At 43.9% G+C, this 24,719-nt stretch overlaps 1 protein-coding gene across 2 annotated transcripts in view; it reads left to right on the top strand.

The window, feature by feature from the left end:
- Tecta (tectorin alpha) overlaps nucleotides 1-3,398 on the top strand; it is a 69,979-nt gene extending 66,581 nt beyond the window's left edge. For both annotated transcript variants that reach the window (XM_026779345.1, XM_026779344.1), the window contains exons 20-23: nucleotides 964-1,126; nucleotides 2,137-2,224; nucleotides 2,498-2,614; nucleotides 3,295-3,398. In XM_026779345.1, the coding sequence (XP_026635146.1) occupies nucleotides 964-1,126; nucleotides 2,137-2,224; nucleotides 2,498-2,614; nucleotides 3,295-3,398 (472 nt within the window). The remainder of the gene's footprint in view (nucleotides 1-963; nucleotides 1,127-2,136; nucleotides 2,225-2,497; nucleotides 2,615-3,294) is intronic.
- The last annotated feature ends 21,321 nt before the right edge of the window (nucleotides 3,399-24,719 follow it).

Here is a 24,719-nt window from a genome sequence, read left to right as displayed (position 1 = left end):
CTCCCTCCCTCCCTCCCTTCCTTCCTTCCTTCCCTCATTCAACTATTCAAAAATGATTTTTGAATATCTGCTATATGCCATGTGGTATGGCAGAGCCTCAGTGGTGACTGTGACTTTCTCCCTACACTTGAAGGACTCCACAGGGCCCTGCTGTCAAGTCCGGGAAAGGCTATTTGTTGATGCCTGGTTCCGGCATGCGCATCAGAGATACTTCCATGGGAGTGGGTGCTATAGGTTGGGCCCAGGAAAAAAGAGCAGAAAGGCCTTCCAGTGGGGAAGACCTCACATGAAGACACGAGCAGAACAGACTATAATGCAGCTGGGAACTTTTAAGTGGTTGTGGGAGGGAAAAGTCACCCTGCCTGTGGGGGGATGTGCTGGTGGTGGGAACTGGGTTTTGGCGACACAACAAGAAGCCAAGGGTGGTGAGAAAGAGGCAGTCCCCTCCACCAAAACAATCCCTGGGACTCAGCCATCCTGCTCCTCCTTCCCTCTAGCTCCTAACTACTTCAGTGTGGGAAGAGTCCCCAAGGGATTTGAATCAGGGCCCCTGCCAACATCGATAATTAACTGGAGAAAACAGAGGAAGTGGGACTTGTGTTTGTTAAATTGTCTCCTGTGGAACAGGCGCTGTGAGGGGGCGGACCGAGTTCCTGAAGCCTTGGGAAATTGAGAGTGGTCCCCGCAGACATTTCATTGGTTGTTGCTGTTAGGTTAGTGATTCAAGGTGGCAGTCAGTGTTTCAAAACAAACAATGAAAATGGGAGGGAGTGGTAATAAATGGCTCACTGGAGCAATCCAGAGGTCACTTTCAGATGCGAAGTCATTCTTGGTGTTTATGGCCATTTTATATGAAATGTGAGAAATTGAAATAAAGATGAGGATTAACCTCTAAGAGAGAGAAAAAACAAACAAACAACCAAACGAAGCTGGAGTCCATGATTTTTTTTTTTTCCTGAATAGGTGTCAGAACATCAAAGATAACACCATTGGCATCGAGGAGAATGGAGTGTCCCTAACCTGCCGTTTTCATGTCACTGTCTTCAAATTCATCGGAGATTATGATGAAGTTCATCTTCACTGTGCAGTGTCCCTCTGTGACTCGGAAAAATACTCCTGCAAAATTGTAAGTGTCGAAAAAATGATGTGCTCAGCCTTTCTCTAGCTGCCCCACGGTGACTGTGGATGCCCGGTGACAGCGTTGGAGGCATCCAAACACCTTCAAGAGTGGGTGGTCATATTTGGTGCAGAGTGTATAGTGGAATGATCTCCATGTAGTACTCAGTCTCTAAAATACTACAAGGTCATTGACATCACACTAGGCAAGGGTTTCTGGAGCCATTGACATCTTGGATGGAGCAACGCTGTGAAGGAGAGCTGAGCTGTGTAGTGTAGGGTGCTAAGAGCATTATGGGCCTCTAGAGGGCAGTAGTATTTCCTCTCCAGTAGTAACACTTTGAAGCTGTCTCTAAGAATGTCTATACCCCGAACAGACACGACTGACCCAGTAAGGACCATCACAGTAGTCTCCGGCAGTGTATTGAGTCACGCTTCCTGCACTGAATAGCCCATGGGCTGAGCATCACAACATTGGTACTCAAACTCAGAATTCAATGCATCCAAGTGCTCAATGGTTCATCAGATCTGCACTACCGTCTAACAGTCTGGAACTGGGTGGGATTGCAGACAAAAGGGCAAATCCATCACCTCCTCTATATCAGACTTACATCCTTACCACGATGGCTATGTCCTCGAGATGTTATTGCTCTGGATTCTTATTCCTCGTCTTTCAGGTTTCATCTTTATGGTTCCCTCATGTTTACAGAAGCGGGATGTAAGTTATGGTCAGAGCTACTATCAGATGGCGCTGCATACATTAGTATCAGGCGAGAGCCAGCAGTTTTCACTCCTGAGCAGAGAGTCTCATTCTAGTGTGGAGAGTGTATTTAATTCTGCTTGACATAAAGCCTCGAGTCCCAGTGGGCTCGATGATCAAGAATGCATTGGTTCTAATTAATCTGAGCAGCGATAGTGCTGGAGGCCGAAGCCGCTGTCTCTCTTGGAGGTGGAAACATGGTGAAGAATAAGTTATCAGCTTAATTGTGTGAAATCCCCCTCTGGTGTTCTGTCTTTCAGAATTGCCCGCAAAATTCCAGGATCGCCACAGACTATACAAAAGAGCCCAAAGAACAGATCATTTCAGTGGGACCTATTAGGAGAAAAAGTATGTATGTTCCCTAAAACACACTATAAATTACTAAGACAATGGGAGGTCAGGGCTCAGACGTGCCTCACTTGTGACGTGTGTCTGGTGGATAAGGGGGCGACACCGGAGACACCAGTATGAGCAGACTGCCTATGTTCTCCAGGAAAACCTTTTCATTGGGTTTTAGCAACTCTTTCTTCCCTCCTCTCCTTCAAGCCCCCGACCCTGCCTTGATTCCGAGTTGCAGGGTTGGTATTTCTGTCATCAAGTCTCCCATGTGTTCATTTTCAGGGCTGGACTGGTGTGAGGACAATGGGGGTTGCGAGCAGATCTGCACCAGCCGGGTGGATGGGCCTCTGTGCAGCTGTGTGACTGGCTCCCTACAGGAGGACGGCAGGAGCTGCAGAGGTGAGCCTCTTCTGAAGGGACGGGATGCTAGGTGACCTAGGAAGCTCCTTCGCCATGAAGAGAAACTCAGCTGAAGCCCACTTAGTGTCTTGTCTGTGACAGTCCCAGAGAAAGACAGGGGGCACCCAAGGAGTTCCAGCACCCCAAAGCAAACAGAAAAATAAACAAATAAATAACCCCCCACCCCCCAAAAAAACCACCAAAAAAACACCACTACCACCAACAACAAATACCTTGGGCCACTGTTCTTTCCTCTAAAAGATGTGGACAATTAAAATTGATTCAGTAATTTCTAGGCTATGTGTTGACCATAAAATTTCAGCCAAGCCCCCTTGCGCTGAAGTTAGTAGTCTTAGGTGGACATGGTGGCACATACCCGAAGTTCCAGCAACTGCAAGACTGAGGCAGCACAAGCTCCACATCAGATTGGGTTGTACAGTGAGACCCTAGCTCAAAGAAACACAATCAGACAGAACATCGATAACCTTGGCATCTGATTTCCCCGGTCTAAGGAGCACAGGGCTCTCTTAAAGGTTGGATTTATTTGCTTTTTTTTTTTTCTCTTTCTTAATCAGGGCCATTTGGATTTTCCCAAGACATTCCCTTTATTTGAATGCTGCCGGGCAGGTCTGAAGCCTGTTGAACTGACATGTTCTTGCTATGCTTCTTTCTGTCCACAGCCTCGAATTCTTCGGTCGAACTTCAAGTCTGGACGCTTCTTCTCATCGTGACCCAGTTTTCGCTATGGCATTTTGTCTATACATCAGGCACAACCTCACAATGAACTCATGGTGCTTCCTTCCGTCCCTGTAGGTATAAAAAGTGTGTGTCCCCAAGGCCAAACCTGTTTGAATGTGTACAGCCTCTCAAACTCATGCCACTTCCCCCAGCAGTCAGATATGGAGGACACTGAAGTTCCTGGCTCCTCTTCCATGGTATGCAATGGCGGCTTTTCAAAACGAATGGGGAGAAAGCATACATTTACCCTAACGCCCATACAGTTGGCACTGGGGACTGTGGTTCAGGCCAAAAGCCAGTCAGGGAAAGCCTCTGGTTATAGAAGCCTGATGAGAAAACTCAGTCTGTCCCCTGTGGTTTCTGGACCCCGTTATTAGAGACGGGCCTATTGCCATAACTCTGAATTAAAGCTATGACTCCCTCTAGGCAGTCCCTCTTCTGTTCAGCAGTGTGATCTCTGATGTGCAAGCCCTGGTCACACTTAACTCACCCCCCCCCTCCGTGCTGCGGCCTCCACCTTGCCATACCAGCTTCAACCACTGGATATAATGTTTGCAGACCTGGAGAACCTCACCCAACCCATCCTGACCCTTAAACCCACTCCTTCACTTTTTACAAATCAACCAAATAATTTTTAATGTGTTTTATCCTTAAATAAACTTTGCGTTCGAGTATTCTCATGATTTGCGATCAAGTTCCGTATGTAGACTAGTAGCATGCTAGGATTGAACAACAGAAAGGAAACAATAGTAGCCACTGGACCAGGCGAGCATTGTCAGCTAGAGCTTTAATATGTGTGTGATGTCCTTGTTGGTTCGCACTCACAGAGCATCCTCAGAGCACAAACGTACTCACCGAAGAGAGGCAGGTAGCATCCTCCTTTATATGTGGTACATAAGCACATACTATTATTAACTACAAGATAAAGGGATTACTAAGTCTATCCCTAGGGTACCTCCCTTTCAAAGGCTAGAAACACAGTAGGCCATACTTCAAGTTTGTTTTGAAGTTATCTTGGAATCAAATCTATGACAATTAATTTTTTTTTCCTGGAAACTCTGAGAAGCTGAGGGAAAACATGTGACCTCTCTGTACATGGGCTCTGAGCAATGACTGTCATTTCACATGTCAAAGACACCTGCATCTCTCTGCCACTGAGCTTGAGGAAGCAAGGTGTCGTCAGAGGCTGCTCTGAGTTGCCTGTGTTGGCAGGACCAGAGATTTCCGGCAGACGTGAGTATCTGCATGTGCCCTGGAGCTAGGAGAAGGATGGGGACAGGTGGAGATGAGTAAGTGTGTGCTTCAGTGTAGACGGACACCTTAGGGAGAAAACACTGAACATGGTTGAAGGATTCACAACCAACCAGTCTGGGTCAGCTCTCCATATTTATCTGTGCTGGGGCAGAATCTGATGATCGGCTGTGTCTTCTCTGTCTATGTGAAAACTTCAAGGCCTGACTCCCTGAGATGAGAGCCGCGGCCGAGCTGTTGCGCCACTTCCATCCACTCCAGAGCAGGCCAGGTCTTTCCCATCAGGTCAGATGGACCAAGCCCAATACGGTCTCGTTGGGCTCCTTAGATAAAGTATGAACAAAGGCATCAAGAAGGAAAAGAAATCCTGCTTATTTATTTATCTTTTCTGATTCTCACCACGTCATCAAAAGTTACTAGATTTAGTACTGTTGGTTTCGGCTTGAGCTTCTAAAGTCAAGATTTGGGTTGAGGATGGGGCTCAGTGGATAAAGTACTCAGTGCGCAAACATGAGGCCCAGAGTTCAGAAGCCATGTGTAAGCTGGGAAGGTGTGGTGGTCCACTGTTCTCTCAACTTTGGATGGCAGAGACAGGATTCCTGGGGCACGATGAGTAACCGATTTATCTGATCAGTGAGCTCTGGGTTCAGCTGAGAGGGACTGACTCAGGAATAAGTTGAAGAGTGATAGCCATCTGCTGTCAACTTTGGACCATCAACGCGTGCACACAAAGGTGCACACACATCTGTATTCACATACATGTGAGTATGCACACACACATACACACCATAGTACATACATAAGATAAAATAAAATGATCTTTTTGCCACAATTTCATTTGTTTGGCTTTCTCACCTGTCTGAAGTTCTTGGAATAAGTTGCACTGTGGTGCCTTAGCACAAGACTCTGCGATCCCAGAGGCTTAAACAGTGAAGGCTCACATTCTATGGATTCTACCGTTCATTGCCCTCCTGGGGGGCAAGCTGCGGATGGAGGTGTCATCATATTTTGATGCTACCAGATCAATGTGTGGCTTCAAAGGAGGAGGGCATGCAGAACCACACCCTTCCCACCATGGCCCCACCTCTGTCACTTCTCTGCCTGGAAGTCTCACTTACTGTCGCTGTCCCCATTCTATAGGCTGATGTGAGTCATGTGACTATACCTGACTTTCAGAGACCTTGTGAGATGGCCCCTGTAAGGAAGACTGGAAATCAGCAGCAGTGGCTTCCATGGTGGCTTCAGGACAGGCACTTCTCTCGGAGCTGAGAAATACTCCCGCAGGAATGAGAACACACAGGCAGGCCACTTAGCCCATTTCCCTGAAGGCAGGAAGACAGGGAGCTGGCCCTGACTTGTCTCATACTCTGCCCCAAACACAAATTTTTTAACACCACCGATGCTCATCTTCATCTTCTTCCCTGTGAAATGAGAACACAGACGTTTCTTTGAATAGCCTGTCGATCTCATATTTACTTATTTGTTTGTATGCGCTAACACACATGTCGGAAGTCAGAGGACTGCTTGTGCCAGCTGATTCTCTCTCCCTCTGAGTCTCGTGGATCAAATTCAGGTCATCAGACTTGATGGCAAGTGCCTGTACCAAATGAGCCATCATGCTGGCCTTTAAATATTCTTAGGTTAGAAAAATGATACTAGAGAAATATAAGCCACATGATAGCTGACTAAGATAATTTGGAAGCCAGGTATGGTGGTACATCCCTATTATCCCAACCCCAGGAAGTGGAGGCAGGAGGATCAGGAGTTCAAAGGCCATTTCAGGCTATGTGAGACCCCATCTCAAACAAATAAACAAAAAAAAAGATGATTCTAGAACTTTATCTTGTCTTTGTACTCAAGGGGGAAAGGAAAGAAAGGGTGTGCTAGTTTAGGGTAGAAAAGAGAGAAGAAATCCAGTTGGGAAGCTTGTTGACTGGGTATTTGATACCAAGAGTAACACCGGGGAGCATGGAACTGGTATTTGTGACAGCTGGGGGTGCTATAATTGGCTTCTTAACTCGTGTTAGGTATGTGCTTTACTCGAAATCTTCATGGCAGAGTTTGAGAGCACTAATTATTTAACATAGTCTAACATTCCAACTATTTTTAGAGCCATTTGACATTTAGCGAGAGCTTGAAATCTAATAAAACTCACAACTAAAGGAATTAGGTAATTATTGAAAGGTAACAACTACCAGAGCAGGGATACAAAGCATTGTTTCCTACTAATTCTAAATTAGTTAAGAGCTACCCTGTTAGAATCTCTCCGACTCCCTCCAAAACCTTAGGGTATCTCTTCACCTCCTATTTCGTTGCTGGTGGACTTCCTGTCATGGGTGTACTGACAGCGGCAGCCAGACCAGTGAAAAAAAAGAAAATCAAACAGCACCCTCTAGTGTCTATTTTTAATTTAGCATGAAACCCAAATTGTACCAAACCACAGCAATCAAATTACAATCCCCGCCTCCCCACACCTTAGATACAGAACATTACCAGAATACAGTTTAGTAAACACATCAAATGCCAAGGGCATCTTCTGAAGAACTTGGTGAGAATGATTTTTATGCGCACAGTAAGACTTGTTCCGAGAAAATACCAGCTTTGGGCATCCCATGCAAATTTTGCCCTTAATATCTATTTCTCTAACGCAATGACAGAGATAGCTGCTGAAAAACATTAAGTATCTCTTTAAAACATTGCAAAATAAACAATCAGACCGAAAAGAGAGCTCATGAAATATTTAGTGGCCTTTTCCCTCCAGGAGAATGTAAGCCGCTGAGCTCCGTATCTACCAAGCAAGAGCAGTAACTCGGCTCTGACTAATGGAAGGATCTGTTAGTGATGGTTTAATTATGTTCACTGAAATACGGCTCTCTTCTAAGAAAACATCGCCGTGGCAGAGGGACAGATCTCAGTGTCTATAGATAGAAATAAAACACAAAAGATTCATCATTCCAGGAAGAACCCGGCAATCAAATTCTGTTTGCTGAGGGAACAAGTGGAGGAATAATATTCACTGTACATTTTGTGTGCTTGCTGTTTGCACATAGCCTCTAGGTTAGCTGCTGTTTTGTTTGTTAGCATAAAATATCCATTGTGAAATATTTGGGGAGCTAAGATGCTCTCCCATTAGATGAAATTGCAATATGTTATGCAAATGCAGTGCCCTCCATAACGAATGCGTTCCCGCTGTATTTAATATTGTTTGGCTTTGAATCACACTGCAGGTTGGAGGAGACCTTACAGAGGTGCTAAGTTGAAGTTAAAACACATATAGTATCAAGTACTAAAGGAAAACCTGAGCCCACTCTCATATATACATTAGAGAATAAATGTACATGAAAATCCCACGTATGTATGTTATATATATGTATATATGTATGCATGTGTATATATATGGGTTTTTCATGCACACTTTTTCTATAACAGTCAATTCCTAATGAGAGATATTTGAATGGGAATAATATTTTAATAGCCAGGAATCTATGAGGCAGAATTCTTGGCTTCCTCCTCTTAATTCTTAAATTTCCTTATGCAATACTTCAGGGTACAAAAGAATCCAACTATGTAGTCCCATTTTAACTGGAATAAAAACATCCTATTAAAGACAGTAACATGTTTAGTTTCTCAGAATTTGCAAATCTTTGCGTTAAATCTACTCAAAATTATTAAAGTTTTTTTAAAGAATGTCTTTATATATAATTTTTCTTCTAGGTTATTTATTAGCCCAAGGCAGAAAAGACAGGGCTACTAGTGGTATTCTCTTATCTGCTGTAATGGCTTTTTCCCAATTGTCTCAACAGAGTGCTTGACACAAGAACTTAAGGAAGGAAAGATATATTTTGGTTCAGAGTTTTCAGGGCTGCCATCCACCGTGGCAGGGATGGAATGATGTGGCACAGTCTGCAAGCGCTATATCTTATTCTTTAGCTTATTTACTTTGTGGCTGACGGGAGAGTAGAGAGCTGTGGTTGGAACCAGAAACAGACACCCACTTCAAGGCCTGACAACAACTAGCTTACACTAGCTAGGCCCAGTCCCCAAGGTTCCAATGCCTCTCCAGACAGTGCCACTAACTAGAGACCAAGAGATTAAATACATGAGGCGGGGAGGGGGATGGAGAGGGACATTTCACATTTAAACCATAATTTTCATAAACATTTATGATTCAGTATTCATGCTGGTCCTCAATGTGTTTTAGGTCCTACATGGACCTGTGGTGTCCAGCCTCCCAAGTGTGTGTGGTCATAAGTGTGTGTGTTGTGTGTGTGTTCTTTCACATTTTCCATGAATCTTTGCAATGACGCTTGCCACATGCTGTTAAGGGCTATCTGCATCCACGCAGGGCAGGGAGTCTGCTGCGTGAAGAGTCATGATCAGAAAGCAGTTTGGCAAACCAGTTCGACAAGGGGGAAAGGATTCACTGTCTCCTGTGAATGCACCTGGGTGTCCTATCGGAATATTCACAGCACAAAATGAGAGAAAACAACCGTGAATAACACACACACACACACACACACACACACACACACACACACCACACCACACGTTGGCCTGTTACAAAAAAGTTTCAGGCTCTAAATGCTGACTTTAAACTTCCAAGATAGATGAGTGGTAGTACCCTATTAATTCAGGATAAGCAGAATCTTGGCCCACGTCGGGGTTAGATTTTAAGGCTTGTCTCCCACAGGCTAGCATGCTCTAACTGTAGTTTAGCCTGGTCACTTTGTAGAGGACTACCTTCACTCATTCACTTTTATTCAGAAAGCTAAATTAATAGAGGGAAAGAAAACTTATCACCTATACCTTCAACACTCCCTTGGTCCACACTGAACATTTACCTGGTGATGATCACTAGTTTAAAGATATTCTGAGTGGGCAAATTGTCCCCAAAGCAAGAGCTGCCTAAATCACAGGGAAATGAGTCTCCACCATACAAGTCTAAATGTTTCCTTTTTATGACACCAGATCACCACCACCATAAAAACTTCACTGTAATTCCACCATTATAATTTAAACACACGTGTTCAACAAAATTTACCATCCTCCCTGGACCCACAAAGAGGCACCAGGACTCATCAAAACCAAGGGAACCAATAACTTCACAGCTGGCTCAGGATGAAGGCGTTCTAGCTCAACCATATTTTGAGGGCTTCCCATATTTTGTAGGGAGAACGAAATGATAGGACTTAAAGTATAGTGATTTGAAAATTTTATAGTAAAATATGCATGCTAATCAGAGTTACCAAGAACTGGCATTCTGGGATATTCTGATATGACAGCACAACAAAAATGACAACGAGGGCTGCTGGAGAGAGAACTCAGTGGGCGAGAGTGCTTGCTGCTCAAGCCTGAGGACCTGAGTTCAAATCCCCAGCACCCAGACAGGTTGCCTGGGCCTGGAACGCTGGTGCTGTGGAAGCGAGGGTCAGGAGCATTGCTGAGCTTTACTGAACACTAACCAGCCTAGCTCCAGGTTCAGCAGGGGACTCATCTTAAAGGAATAAGGCAGAGAAGAGGAGAGGCAGATACACAACCCCCCTCCTCTAAACGTATCCACGCACATAAGGCAACAACACAATCTTCATCTTTAGGTCCCTTATTGAAAGCACGTCCTTTCTTAAACCGCAAACTCGGGCCACTGAGCACTGGCTCTCTGTCTCTAACATTTCACTTGTGTAAAGACCTGGGAGGGGGAAGGAAGCCTGCTCACTGCTTCCTACATTATTTATGCCAGTTCTAGTCTGGGTTGTTCCTCTCGCCAGAAGAAAGCAAATGCATGTGGGCCGGGAAAATGTAAGCTGCGGAGTTCTTTCATTTTTGGAAGGTATGACGAAAAGATTCTGCTCAGTCATGGACAAAAACACAGCTAGGAGTGGCAGAGAGATTACAAAGGGGCCAGAGGCTCAAGTCAGTCCCACACTGGTCCCCGCTATTCATGGGACCCTTAAGGAGCTTGGCTGACCAGATGCTGCCAAAGTCTCATCTCTTTCCAGAGAGGCTGAGAGAAGATGAGGTCATTTCTTCTAAAACACCTAGGCAGGTTGTACCAAAAGACTGTCTTAGTTAGGGTTTCTATTGCTGCAACAAAACACCAAATGAAAGAGACAAGGGTTTGTTTGCTGTTTATCATCAAAAAAGTCAGGACAGGAACTCAAATGGGGCAGGAATCTGGAGGCAGAAGCTGATGCAGAAGCCATAGAGAGGAGCTGCTTACTGACTTGTTTCCCCTGGATTGCTCAGCCTGTTTTCTTGTAGAATCCTTGACCACCAGCCCAGGGGTGGTACTACCCACAATAGGCTCGGCCCTCCCACATCAATCACTAATTAAGAAAATGCCCTACAGCTGGGTTTAATGGAGGTACTTTCTCAATGGAGGTCCTCTCCCTTCAGACAAGTTGACATAAGATTAGCCAACACAAGCACTGGGGAGGCAGAGGCAGGCGGATCTCTGTGAGTTCGAGGCCAGCCTGGTCTAGAAGAGCTAGTTCCAGGACAGGAACCAAAGCTACAGAGAAACCCTGTCTCGAAAAACCAAAAAAAAAAAAAAAAAAAAAAAAAAGATTAGCCAACACAAAGGTAAATAAAATTACCCTAACCATGAGATATGTGAGGGTATTAGAGCAATGCCTCTTAGTCTTAATTCAATGGAAAACAAACAAACAAACCCAAATCCTACTGCAATTGAGACCCGAGAAAGGAAATTTCTAGACAAGTGCTCCCTGGGTAAGAAAGTTGAATTCAACGAAATATCCCTTGTGGCTGCTAAACTGATGGAAAGGAAAGAAAAAAGTATCTTGATACTATTCCTTTCAAGTAAACACAAGATTTCATAACAAAAAAATTAATGGAGTACCCCGAACAGCCAGGCAATAAATATTAAAGCTAATCCACAGGAGTTGGATTGGTTGTTCCTCTAGGAAAATCTTAATTTCCCCCTAAGATGTTGTAAAACTATTTCTTGGACATTTGCTTGAGGCAGGTTCTATTTTATTTCTTTAGATGGGCTTTGTGCATGAAGTTTGAGGCCTCGGGATAAATGGCAATGGAAAAAAACTTCATTTTACCAACCTTATAATTTTTATTATTTGGTCTTAAGCTTTCCCTTTCCAAGCCATATAAATATTTGGTAAAAGTTCTTCCCCTCCCCCACGGTTCATAGCACCAGGAGCTGACTGTTGAGGTCACTGGTCTCCAGCCACTGGTCTGTTGGCTTTTTGGAGAACCCCTGTGGCCCTGGGAGAGAAAAGAGGCCCCGAGATTTGGTTATGTTTTATAAAAGAAACACAGTTCTTTTGAACTTATCTCAAAGAAAAATGAGATCCCAGGCTTGTGTTAAAGCACAAGAGATAGAACACTAGCACATGTAGTACACCCTGGCTAACAAACGCCCCCGAGGCAGAGGAAGAGAATCAGGGAAGAAGGGGAGGAAAGAAATGCCCATTATAAGAGCCTGTGTCTTATCCTTGTGTTGTTGTTTAGGTAGAATCAGAGAACAACAGAAGCCAACTTCTCTTTAAAAGTCACTTAGAAGATTACATATGCTGGTCAAATTCCCGCATCAAAAAGAGGCTATGCTTTAGAGCAAGGTGGGAATTCATGGGCTAAATGTGAATATCAAAAATGACACTAACTTAGGGCCAGCAAGATGGCTCAGCTGGTAAGGTGTAGTGTCTGATGACCCGAGTTCTATCCCTGGTGGAACAAGAAAACCACTATCACATGGTGGAAGGAGAAAACTGACTCCCACACCTTGTCCTGGAAGGGAGGAGGAAGTAGATAGGATGAAGGTGGAGGAGTCAGGAGAGGGCTTCAGACAGAACAGAGCTGGGGGAGCTGTGTCTTGCCCAGTGTGGATAGAATGTTTTAGGTTGGTGTGGTGTGCTTTAGGGGTAGAAGGGTAGGCATGACCTCATCAGCCATGAGAAGTAGTCCAAATTTATTTAGGGGACAAATAGGCAGGTAGCCACTGGAAGATTGTAGGCAAGTGAGAAAATCACTTACTGTTCGTTTTTATGCCAGGATCAGTGAGATGGTTTACTGGATCAAAGTGCTTGCCATGAAATCCTGATGGCCTAAGCTCAATATTCCTGGAATTCACAATAGATTGAGAAACCTGATTTCTAAAAGGTGTCCTCTGACCTCCTCATGTAAGCGTGTGGGAAGTGTGTACAGTCACCCTGCCCTACACTGTTCTTAATTGCGGTAATACTTTTTTCTTTTTAAATATTGCTTAAGTAGCTTAATATCACAACTATTTGTATATCATTGCATCACAATATATTTTGTAAGTAACCCAGAGGCAAGTTGATAAAGATATTTCGGATAATGTGAATGGGTTATAGGCAAATGCTATGCAAGAAGGGCTTGGTGCATCCACAGACTCTGCCTTCAGCACTGGGACATAGGCGTGGGGAGAAAAGGATGACTCTGAACTCCATTTGGGTGCCGGAGGCTGTGGGACTGGGTCATATCTGGGGTTTGATGGAAAGACAGAGGTAGCAAGGAGTATCTGACCTATACAGACGGAAGTGTTCTGACAGTGTCTACTGAGCTGGGAGAAATCTGTAGTTTGAGAAAGAAAATCAAGAGTTGAGTTTTGTAGGTGTTGAGAGTGAGATATCTGTAAGAGATCCAAGAAGAGGTGTCAAGTAGGCAGCAAGACACATGGCAGGAGCTCAGCAGACCAGCTGTAGACAGCAGCCATGTAGATTCTGATAATATTTTAGACTCTAGACAGAATTAGGAGAGGTAGGGGAATAGAGATCAAAGATGAGTGGAAGAAAAAGTAAAAATTAGCCTCCCACAAGATGGCTGTGCGATCCTCGTGACCTGAGTTGGATCTCAGGAGCCCACATAGAAATGGAAATAGAGAACTGACGTCACAGACTTTCTTCTGACCTCCACACATGCATTCTGGCACATGTGTGTCCCTACACATCATGCATGGGTTCACTTGCATGTGCACACACCGAGAGAGTTTTAAAAATTCGAGGAAGAAATTAAATAAGGAGACCAAAGGCTGACCAGAAAGAGCCCAGCAAAACTCAAAGGGGTGATGTGACTCCTCCCAAGGTTGGTGGGGATTTGAAGCAGGGTGAAGAGGTTAATCATACTGAGCACCACGGGTCACAGGCAAGGTATTTAGCCTTTTTGAGAAGCTGTACAACCTACAGATAAAGGATGAGCTGCCCAAAGTATCAAGTCAAAGGACAACTCCAAGTCACATAACATGGCTCTCTGTGTTCACTGACTGTGCAGTAGTTTAAGGAAACTGTGTGTTGTTAGCTCAACAGCTTTAGGTCTTGCTGTAGAGTAGCTGTGAAGAAGATTAGCCAGCAAGGAACTATTCCTCTGCTAGCAAGGAGGCTGGAGAGACTGGCCAGTGCTTACGAGTGTTCTCGGTCTTGCAGAGGGCCTGAGTTTAGTTCCCAGAGCATCCACGCTAGGTGACTCAGAAGTGTAACTCCAGCTCCAGAGACTCTGATGCCCCTCCCTAGCTTCAGCAGGCACCGCCCTCACCTGCCTCTGTCAATACACGAGCACAGACATACATGTAAGCCAAAAGAAAATCAATCCTTAAAAATGACAATCTAACTCTTATTTTCCTCTTGACAATATAAATTAGTCTAAAATATGAGGAAAATATTTTCTTCTGCTAAGCCACTAGTTTCCAACGTCACCGAAAGGGAGCCATTAATTACCGCGAGATCTGCTTCGCTTGTTCACCGTTTCCTGACACTATTTGGTCTCTGTGTGAAGTGTAGGAGCGTTCTGTTGTTGTTTTTCAATTAATTTTAACTACAACCCTAGGAGGGACCAAATCAGCATGGTTATTAGCATCTTAAAAACACTGATCCACTTACTGGAAAAGCTTTTTCCCAGAAGCCTCTTGTGGGAATAGTTTCCCAGAGCTTACTGGTGTTTCTGAATGCCGAAGTGCCATTTAAGCAGGAAAATCATCCAGCGTGTAGGCTTTCCTAAAAGGCAGGAGAAATTAAAAGCTCCTAAGAACAGTAATGCATTAATGAAAAGAAAATGAGCAGATTGCATTTATTAAAAATTATGTAAACACACTCATTTCCGACCCATTATTAATGCACTTAGATCTTCTTGCTAAATGGTAGCAGCAGGTGGAAATGTAAGATGAAAATGTTCTCAGCTAGTGTGGCAAAACAAAAGCAAACCCGGAGTTCCTTTTAAAAAGATTGATTCATACAAAGTTGTTCTAAGATGGCTTTCCCCACAAACAACTGACTCAGAGTAGGAAAAACCAACCAGGGCTTGGCAAACATTAGGACCCAAGTTTGTTTTCTAAAACGTGACTGCCACTAGCTGCTACTTGGGAGAGCAGGTCCTGCACCTGCATGGGCAGCACAATGCAGCCATCCCCTTTGGCACAAGTGTGGACAAGCCACACATATTGTGAGCATGGAGGAACTGTTCCCATTACTCACCTGTCATGTAGGTGTGGGAAATCCGACCCTGAGGACATGAAAGCAGGAGAACTGGCCTGCCCCCTGCTCATCACTACAAGGGGTGAAACAGCCAGGGGAATGCAGGAGAGCTCCCCCTGGTGGTGAGGACAAGGGAGAGCTGGCAGGCTGACCAACCTTGCAACTACCCAGGCCCAGAACCAAGGTTATGGGTCAGCCCATCCCAACATCCATCTGTGATTTGTTGGAGCAATGGTCCTGCAGACCCAAAGCTGCAGGATCTCCACGACACAGGGCAATAACAGGATAACCCAGAGGAATCCAGCGAGAACGCAGCATCCGTAGTGCAGCAGAAACCAGGGCCCTCAAATCAAACCAAGGACCCTTTGCAACGAACACGTGCAAGAAAAGACGTATGGACAAAGGGGTTCATTGCATGACTCACTATGGCACACTACAGCTTCCATGACAAGATTTCCCCCCTTTTTCCTTCCTCTTAAATTTTATGGGGGTGGGACTGTAGGGACAGAGGGCGGATACACAGGGATGAGAAATGTATAATGTGAAAGACACAAAGTATTATATAAAATGAAAGTTAAAGCAAACAAACAACAACAAAAAAAAATTCAAGAAAAGTAGAGGCGGACACAGGCAGATCCCATGAGCTCACCGCCAATCAGCACCAACTAATCAGAAAGCTCACGTTCGGAGCTCCCTAGCTCAAAACAGTGGATGGTGGCTGCAGAATGAAGCCTGTGATTGACTTTTGGCCTCTGCACAGAAGCGCGCGCCCACACAAGCATGCACTCACACACACACACACACACACACACACACACACACACACACACACACCCTCAGGCTCATGCGCACACAAGCATGCACACACACAAGCCCTAAAGAAAATTCAATCAAAAAATACTTGACTAATCTTTTCCAATTAACTAAAAGGACTCACCTCAAGTGTTTTTACCGGGCCACAAACACCATTTTAGAAGCAAAAGCAACACAGATGTGCTTAGATCTCCATCAAGAGTCAACGTCTGGGACACAGGCCTGTACTCTTAGCATTTGGGACGTAGGGACAGAAGGATCGGATGTTCAAAGCCAACCTAGGTTACATAGCAAGACCCCCGCCCCCATCTCAAAACCACACAAACACCAGAGCAACTGCAAAGCCACGGAGAGCTCCTTGGGTTGTTAGAATTTACTACAGGAAGGTCTAATTACTGTTTAAATATGGGAGAGGGAGAGGGCATACATGGCGGACTGTATTGTGAGCTGACGCACATTCGCTGGGGCCGTGCCCGAACTCACTAATCCCAACTTGACGGACGGACTCACCTTCTCAAGTCTCCTTTCGTTCATGGTCAGGCTTCCACTCTCCTTCTTCTCAAAACAGCCGGACAGTTCTTTACAGCAGCAGCAGAAACGCAGGAAATTTACATTTAAAATATTGCCAGTAGATGAGGAAAAGGGATGGATAGTATAAGGAGCCGCTGAGACCTTTTAGAGACATGGGATGAAACCTACGTCAAGGACTGAGGATGGACCGCCAGGCTCTCCAGCAAACAATCCCAAAGCCACTCAATTTTCATAGGATAAAAAGATTTTTTTTTTTTTTTTTTTGCTTAGATTAACTAGTGTGTAGGGAGGGGAAAATAGGTGTCACCATGCGGTAAGGCTTGCTATTGAGTCTCTTCTCATCCACGGGAGGTTCTTTCTGCCAGCCACGATGGCCATTTAAAACAAGGATCAAATGCGGGGGGCAGAGGCAGACTCTCAAGTCTCGGGATCACGCAGAATAGCCTAATTGTCCCCTGCACAGAGAAGGGAAACACTACCTTCTGAGTGCTCTTGTGTGTTGTCGCAGTGAGAAGGCACCGCTGCCCCTGCCCACACCGCTGCCCCTGCCCGCACTGCTGCCCCTGCCCGCACTGCTGCCCCTGCCCGCCCTGCTGCCCCTACCCGCCCCGCTGCCCCTGCCCGCACCGCTGCTCCCTGCCCACACCGCTGCCCCTGCCCGCACTGCTGCCCCTGCCTACACCGCTGCCCCTGCCCACCCCGCTGCCCCTGCCCGCACCGCTGCTCCCTGCCTACACCGCTGCCCCTGCCCGCACCGCTGCCCCTGCCTACACCACTGCCCCTGCCCGCACCGCAGATGGAGCTCCAGGATCTGCTCCCCCTCCCCGCATTGCATCTCCATTACATCTTCATTCCAATTGTTGGCATGAATTCAAAGGGCCGTTTCTTCCTTATGGCACCCTTCCATACAGGTCAACGGCATCATCTCCACGCTAATTGCAGAAGAAGCAGATCTGTGCAGTCTAGACCGTACGCAGCTCTCGAGAGATGTGTCTTAATTGGGGTCGAAGTTAAGGACAAAATTGCGGCAGATGAGCTACTTGTGTGAAGTATGATTCAAAAGATGGGCATTTTAGGGTCCTCTGCAAACTCATCATAATCCTGGGTACCACGTTGAAGAGCAGCATGTGGGATGTGCACTCCTGTGCACTCCTGTGGGTCTTAAGCACCTTCATTCAGCTTGAGTACTGCTGTTTAACCCTGTCCTGACCAATGGCCTGCAAGTGTTTTGATATTTCTGAGTAGTGGGGTAAGGTAGGATGATATTCACCTATAAGCCTCTCAGGAGACTGAGACAAGGGGGTTATGATTTCAGGGTGGAGGGGCTTGGATATATAGTTATATCCCGTCTTAAGAAAAAAAATGTCTAGGGGCTGGAGAGATGGCTCAGAGGTTAAGAGCACTGACTGCTCTTCCAGAGGTCCTGAGTTCAATTCCCAGCAACCAAATGGTGGCTCTCAACCATCTATGATGAAATCTGGTGCCCTCTTCTGGTGTGCAGGCAGAATGTTGTATAAATAATAAATAATCTTAAAAAAAGTCTTTACTAAAAAAATAAAATCTCACCGGGCATACTTGTTATGCAAGCACCTGGAACACTGAGCTGGGAGGATTGCCATGAATTCAAGGTCAGCTAATGGTAAAAGCAGACTTTTGTCTTAGCGTATGCTATCCCACCAAATGAAATGTCAGCATGAATTTACACATACAAAAATTATTAAACAGTTAAATTTAAAATAATTATTGCATAATAATAGCATAGAAGGGAAAATGTCTATACACTCTATTTTTGAGAAACTTGAAATATCTGGATATTTTTTATAAATACTAGCAAAAAATAATAATGTTAATTTTTTATTTAAGATTTCTAATGTTATGCCATTTTAGCTTAGGGATGTGGTGTCTAATTATTAAGCTGTTTTGAGAAACACATTTGCAAGTAATCAAAGAAAAATGTCCAAGTATTTTCAAAATTATAAACAGTTAATTTATATTTTTGTTGTGAAGTATTGCGCATTTCTAAAAGAGCACATACACGATTTGAAGAATCACAATAGACGGGACATTCGTTTAGGTCCCATCAGAGTCTGGGTATCACATGTCCCTCCAAAAGGTTCTCCTGACAAAAGCTAAGTCCCGGCCGGTAGGTTGAAGGTTAGTACATTCCCTCACTGAGGGCTGGTTAAACCGTGAGGGCTCTGACTTCACCAACAGACAAATCACTTGGTGGACTGAAGAAGTGGCATCATTACAGGGAGATGGTGGGAAGTAGAAGGCGGGCCTCACTGGAAGAAGTGATTTGGGGGAACCATGCCCTGGAAGGATAAACCTTGTCACTCACCCCAGCCTCTCTCCCTGCTTCGAGTGCTTGTTATCAGTTTCTTTCAGTTTTTCTGCAGCTGTGTTGTCTTGCCTACATCTAGGTTTGCAAAGTTGGTTTCCCCCAAGTCTGTTGAGTCTGAGACGACATTTCAAGGTTTTGACATAAAGGGGACTGGAGAGAGATGGTTCCGCAGTTAAGAGCATGTATTTTTCTTTTTTTTTATTTTTTAATTTATTTATTTATTAAAGATTTCTGTCTCTTCCCCGCCACCGCCTCCCATTTCCCTCCACCTCCCCCAACTAAGTCCCCCCCCCCTCAGCCCGAAGAGCAATCAGGGTTCCCTGCCCTGTGGGAAGTCCAAGGACGACCCACCTCCATCCAGGTCTAGTAAGGTGAACATCCAAACTGCCTAGGCTCCCACAAAGCCAATACATGCAGTAGGATCAGAAACCCATTGCCATTGTTCTTGAGTTCTCAGTAGTCCTCATTGTCCGCTATGTTCAGCTAGTCCGGTTTTATCCCAGGCTTTTTCAGACCCAGGCCAGCTTGCCTTGGTGAGTTCCCAATAGAACATCCCCATTGTCTCAGTGTGTGGGTGCACCCCTCGCGGTCCTGAGTTCCTTGCTCGTGCTCTCTCTCCTTCTGCTCCCGATTTGGTCCTTGAGATTTCTGTCCGGTGCTCCAATGTGGGTCTCTGTCTCTGTCTCCTTTCCATCGCCTCATGAAGGTTAATATTCAGGAGGATGTCTATATGGTTTTCTTTGGGTTCTCCTTATTTAGCTTCTCTAGTTATAAATCACTAATTATAGGCTCAATGTCCTTTGTTTATGGCTAGAAACCAAATATAAGTGAGTACATCCCATGTTCCTCTTTTTGGGTCTGGCTTACCTCACTCAGGATAGTGTTTTCTATTTCCATCCATTTGTATGCAAAATTCAAGAAGCCCTTGTTTTTTACTGCTGAGTAGTACTCTAATATGTATATATTCCATACTTTCTTCATCCATTCTTCCATTGAAGGGCATCTAGGTTGTTTCCAGGTTCTGGCTATTACAAACAATGCTGCTATGAACATCGTAGAGAATATACTTTTGTTGTATGATAAGGCCTCTCTTGGGTATATTCCCAAGAGTGGTATTGCTGGGTCCAGGGGTAAGTTGATCCTGAATTTCCTGAGAAACCACCACACTGCTTTCCAAAGTGGTTGCACAAGTTTGCATTCCCACCAGCAATGGATGAGGGTACCCCTTTCTCCACAACCTCTCCAGCAAAGGCTATCATTGGTGTTTTTTATTTTAGCCATTCTGACAGGTGTAAGATGGTATCTTAAAGTTGTCTTGATTTGCATTTCCCTGATCGCTAAGGAAGTTGAGCATGACCTTAAGTGTCTTTTGGCCATTTGAACTTCTTCTGTTGAGAATTCTCTGTTCAGTTCAGTGCCCCATTTTATAATTGGGTTGATTAGCCTTTTATGGTCTAGTTTCTTGAGATCTTTATATATTTTGGAGATCAGGCCTTGATTTCAGGGTCCAACAAGCACATCCAATGCCTCTCAAATGCTTGTAACTCCAGTTCCGGGGAATCTGGTGCCCTCTTCTGGCCATGGACACCTGAACATATGGATACACATTTTGAAAAAGGAAATGGGAAAAAAAAGGTATCTTTAAATTTTCATTTCTACTGAGGTGAATTATATCAGTGCATAAACGTCTGTACCATTTTTACTGGCATTTGTTTGTGTCTGCCATTCATCTGTCTAGTTACTCGTCACTTCCGATTGAATCTTATAATTCATTTAGAGTCCAGACTCTAGTATTTACACTTCCGTGTACTGTAAATGCATTCTCTCATCTTGAGATATATTTTAAAAACAGATTCAAATTCTTAATTTTACTCCTTCAATAATTAGTAGTGTCAAGCCGGGTGGTGGTGGCACACGCCTTTAATCCCAGCACTCAGGAGGTAGAGGCAGGCGGATCTCTGTGAGTTCGAGGCCAGCCTGGTCTGTAAGAGCTAGTTCCAGGACAGGCTCCAAAACCACAGAGAAACCCTGTCTCGAAAAACCAAAAAAAAAAAAAAAAAAAAAAAAAACTAATAATAATTAGTAGTGTCTCACTGTATATGTTTTAAAAATTCATGTCCTACCCAAAATTCAGGAATGGAAAGCTATTCCCCTAAACTTTGTTTTTTTTCAGAGACAGGGTTTCTCTGTAGCTTTAGTGCCTGTCCTGGAACTAGCTCTTGTAGACCAGGCTGGCCTCGAACTCACAGAGATCTGCCTGCCTCTGCTCCCCTAAATGTTTTTAACAAAAAAATAATAATATTTACGTAATGAATCCACTAGGGTTGTGTTTTGTATGAAATTGAAATAAAATTCAATTTTTCCTACCACCAGGTCATGAGAAGCCGAAGCCTATCTTTTCTCCGTTGATTTTTAGTGCCCCTTTACATACAGATGTTTTTGAACTCTCTGTTTTATCTATTGGCTTATTTAGTTACTTGTGCCCTAAAGCCAGGGTCTCAATTGCTGTAGTTTTATAACGCATCTCACACACTGCAGAGCGCACCTTTTTGTTTTAGTCCCTTTGTTAAGGTGTCTTAGTCTCAAGTCTCTGCTCTTGCATATAGACGTTAAAATAAGCTCAAGTTCTCCAAAACCAAAACAAACAACCAAAAACTGTGAGAATTTTTTTATAAGAATTGCATTATCTGCAAAGTTTCATTTTCAAACAGACTCCTTTATAGAACTACACAGTATGACAAACATACTATCTGCATCCATTTTGAGTTTTAATTTCTTTCCAAATATGCTTCATTTTTGCTCATGAGGTTTTGGAAATATTTATTTTCAAAATGCCGGCATTTAAGATTTGTTGTTAATGGAAATGATATTTCTTTCTTAATATATTTTCTAATTGTTGCTGATGTTGAAACGTGGGTGCTTTTGTATATTAAATGTTTCTATTTTGATAATCTCTGGAGTTTCGATAACTTATCTGTATATATCTCTCTGCATATCACCCCATCCATCTCTTTCTCTACTCATCTTTATTATCTTCATTTCTGTCTCAGGTCTGTGCACACCAGCAAGCCCTCTACCACAGCCACGCCCAAGGCCCCAGTCTGATTTTCATAACTGTAAACGGAGACTGCTTGTTCATTTCCCTGAATAATAGCACAGAAACTATATTGATTACAATACTGTTTGGCCAATAGCTTAGGCATATTTTTAGCTAACTCTTACATCTTAAATTAACCCATTTCTATTAATCTGTGTATCTCCACGAGGCTGTAGCCTACTGGTAAGGTTCTGGCATCTCCCTGACTCCACCTACTTTCTCTCTCTATCTCTGTTCAGATTTCCTGCCTGGATTTACTCTGCTAAGCCAAAACAACTTCTTTAATAACCGATGTTAATAAAACATATTCATAGCATACAGAGGGCAATCCCACATCACATACCTTTCAATTATTTTGCCTGGCTGTGTTAGGATATCCAGAACAATGTTCAGTGTGTATAATGGGAGCTTTGGGTTGTTCATTTTGACAAGTGAAAACTTTCCTGCTTCCCCCATTAAGCCGACCTCTGCTTTTGAAATTTTTGTGACTATTCTTCTACATCTCTACTTTTCCAATAACTTGCATTATGACAATACTGAATTTTCTCGTATGATTTTCAACATGTATTGAACTGAACATATAGTTTATCTCTTACTTGATTAATGTGATCAGCTTTTTAAAATACTACTGCATTTAGTTTAATATATATTTTTTGAGATAGGGTTTCTCTGTGTAACAGCTCTGAGTGCCCTGGAACTCACTGTGTAGAACAAGATGCCCTCAAACACATAGACATCTGCCTGTGTCTACTTCCCAAATGCTGGAGTTAAAGGCATGTGCCACCACTTGCCTCTGCCTTCCAAGTGCAGGGATTAAAGGCTGCCATGCCCAGCAAAATTTTATTTTTAATTACATATGTATGTGTGGGGTGGTATGTACATATGAGTATAATGCCCATGGAGGATAGAGCAGGGAACTGGAGTCCATGAAGACAGAATTACAGATTGTTGTGAGTTATCCTACACGGGTTCTGGGAACCAAACTCCAGTCCTTAGGAAGAGCAAGCACTCTCAGCCAAAAGCTATCTCTCCAGCCCCAATTTTACGTATTTTTTGAAAAGCCAGTCTTTAATGTTGCTAATCTTTTTGTTTGTTTGTTTTTTGTTTTTTGAGACAGGGTTTCTCTGTGGCTTTGGAGCCTGCCCTGGAACTAGCTCTGTAGACCAGGCTGGCCTCGAACTCACAGAGATCCGCCTGCCTCTGCCTCCCGAGTGCTGGGATTAAAGGCGTGTGCCACCATCGCTCGGCTCTTGCTAATCTTTTCTAATCATGTGTCTGTTACATTGATTTCTGCCCATTTTTGCTACCTGTTTTCTTTGAGTTACTTTTGTTTTTTTCCTATAACTTCTCAAAGTACAGGCTGAACTAATTAGATATCTACTCTTCCCTAACATAAGTATTTAACACTACAAATGTCTCTCTGAAAAGATTTTTGGCTCAATCCTAAACAATTTGATGGGAGTTTTAAGTTTTCTAATTTCTACTACAAAAAAAAAATTAACACTTATTTGTCACAATTCTATGACCTATATATATAATGTGTCACTGTAGGGACCAGCTGATGTCACAAGGGTTGTTTCTCACATGGAAGCTTCATTTCATTTTCTTGCTAAGTTGTGCATCTTGTGATGCTGTTTTTGTATTTTGTCTGTAATCTCCTTGTCAGACTCTTCTTTAGCCAAGATCCTTTAGAAACCATGAGTGTTACATAAATTAGTGTAAATAATGTGTCTAGATGACAGCATGATAAGAGATAGTGACTGAAAACGCCACTGTCAAGCCTGCTACACTGTGACATTTCCATCTTTTCTTTGGAATACTGGGGACTAGCCTGCCATAGGTGGCAGCTATCCGATTTACAAATTGAATGAAGGTATCAGGATTAACTAATGTATTCATTGTTAGTAAAGTTTAATTTGTTTCCTTGGTAACTAAAAAGTCATACGAATAAAGTTAATGTTTCTTCACTGCTCCCTTAGTGGGTTTTAAGTCCGCTCATCCATGGTGATGATAGAGAACATCTCCCAGTAGGGACAGATCAATCTCTGACTCACAGAGGATGTCGTCCCCGTGGGTGGAATTTGTGAAGGAGGCAGGGATTCTTAAGAAATCTGTACTTCCTTGAGTCACTCACAGCAAGGGTGATTTTGGGCTTGAGGGCCAAGCTGTGATACCCTGCCCACTCCAAATCAGAATCCACATCACAATCTCTGCAAAAGTGCTTTGATATGGTGTTGCATGTCAACACCTGCTGCCAAGCATAGAGAGAGCCACTGCTCACACAGCTGCCAAAAGTTCAGTGAGAAGACCAGGCACAACAGCCACTATCATTCTTCCCTCCACTCCAGGTCCCAAAGTTTCCACCTTCTGTTCTCTTTGTGATCTCAATTAAAAATTAGCCAAGGGTGGGACTGGAGAGATGCTCAGTGGTTAAGAGCACTGGCTGCTCTTCCAAAGATCCTGAGTTCAATTCACAGCAACCACATGGTGGCTCACGACCATCTGTAATGAGATCTGGCGCCCTCCTCTGGTGTGCAGGCATACATGGAGGCAGAACGTTGTATATATAATAAATAAACAAATCTTTAAAAATATTAGCCAAGGGTATAAGGAAGTCAGAGAGACCATGCCAACCAAACATCACAGGGCACTGGTTAAGAAATGATTTTTTTGCCAGGCGGTGGTGGTGCATGCCTTTAACACAAACACTCAGAGGGCAGAAGGAGGAGGATCTGAGTTTAAGGCCAGCCTGGTCTACATAGCATGTTCTGAGACAGCCAGGGCTATGTAGAGAAGTTCTATTTTGAAAAACCAAAAAACAAAAAAAAAAGAAAGAAAAGAAAAAGAGAAAAAAAGAGAGAAAGAGAAAAAAGA

The sequence above is a fragment of the Microtus ochrogaster genome, chromosome 5, assembly GCF_000317375.1.
Source record: "Microtus ochrogaster isolate Prairie Vole_2 chromosome 5, MicOch1.0, whole genome shotgun sequence".
NCBI lineage: Eukaryota > Metazoa > Chordata > Mammalia > Rodentia > Cricetidae > Microtus > Microtus ochrogaster.
This window is presented reverse-complemented; position numbering and strand designations above follow the sequence as displayed.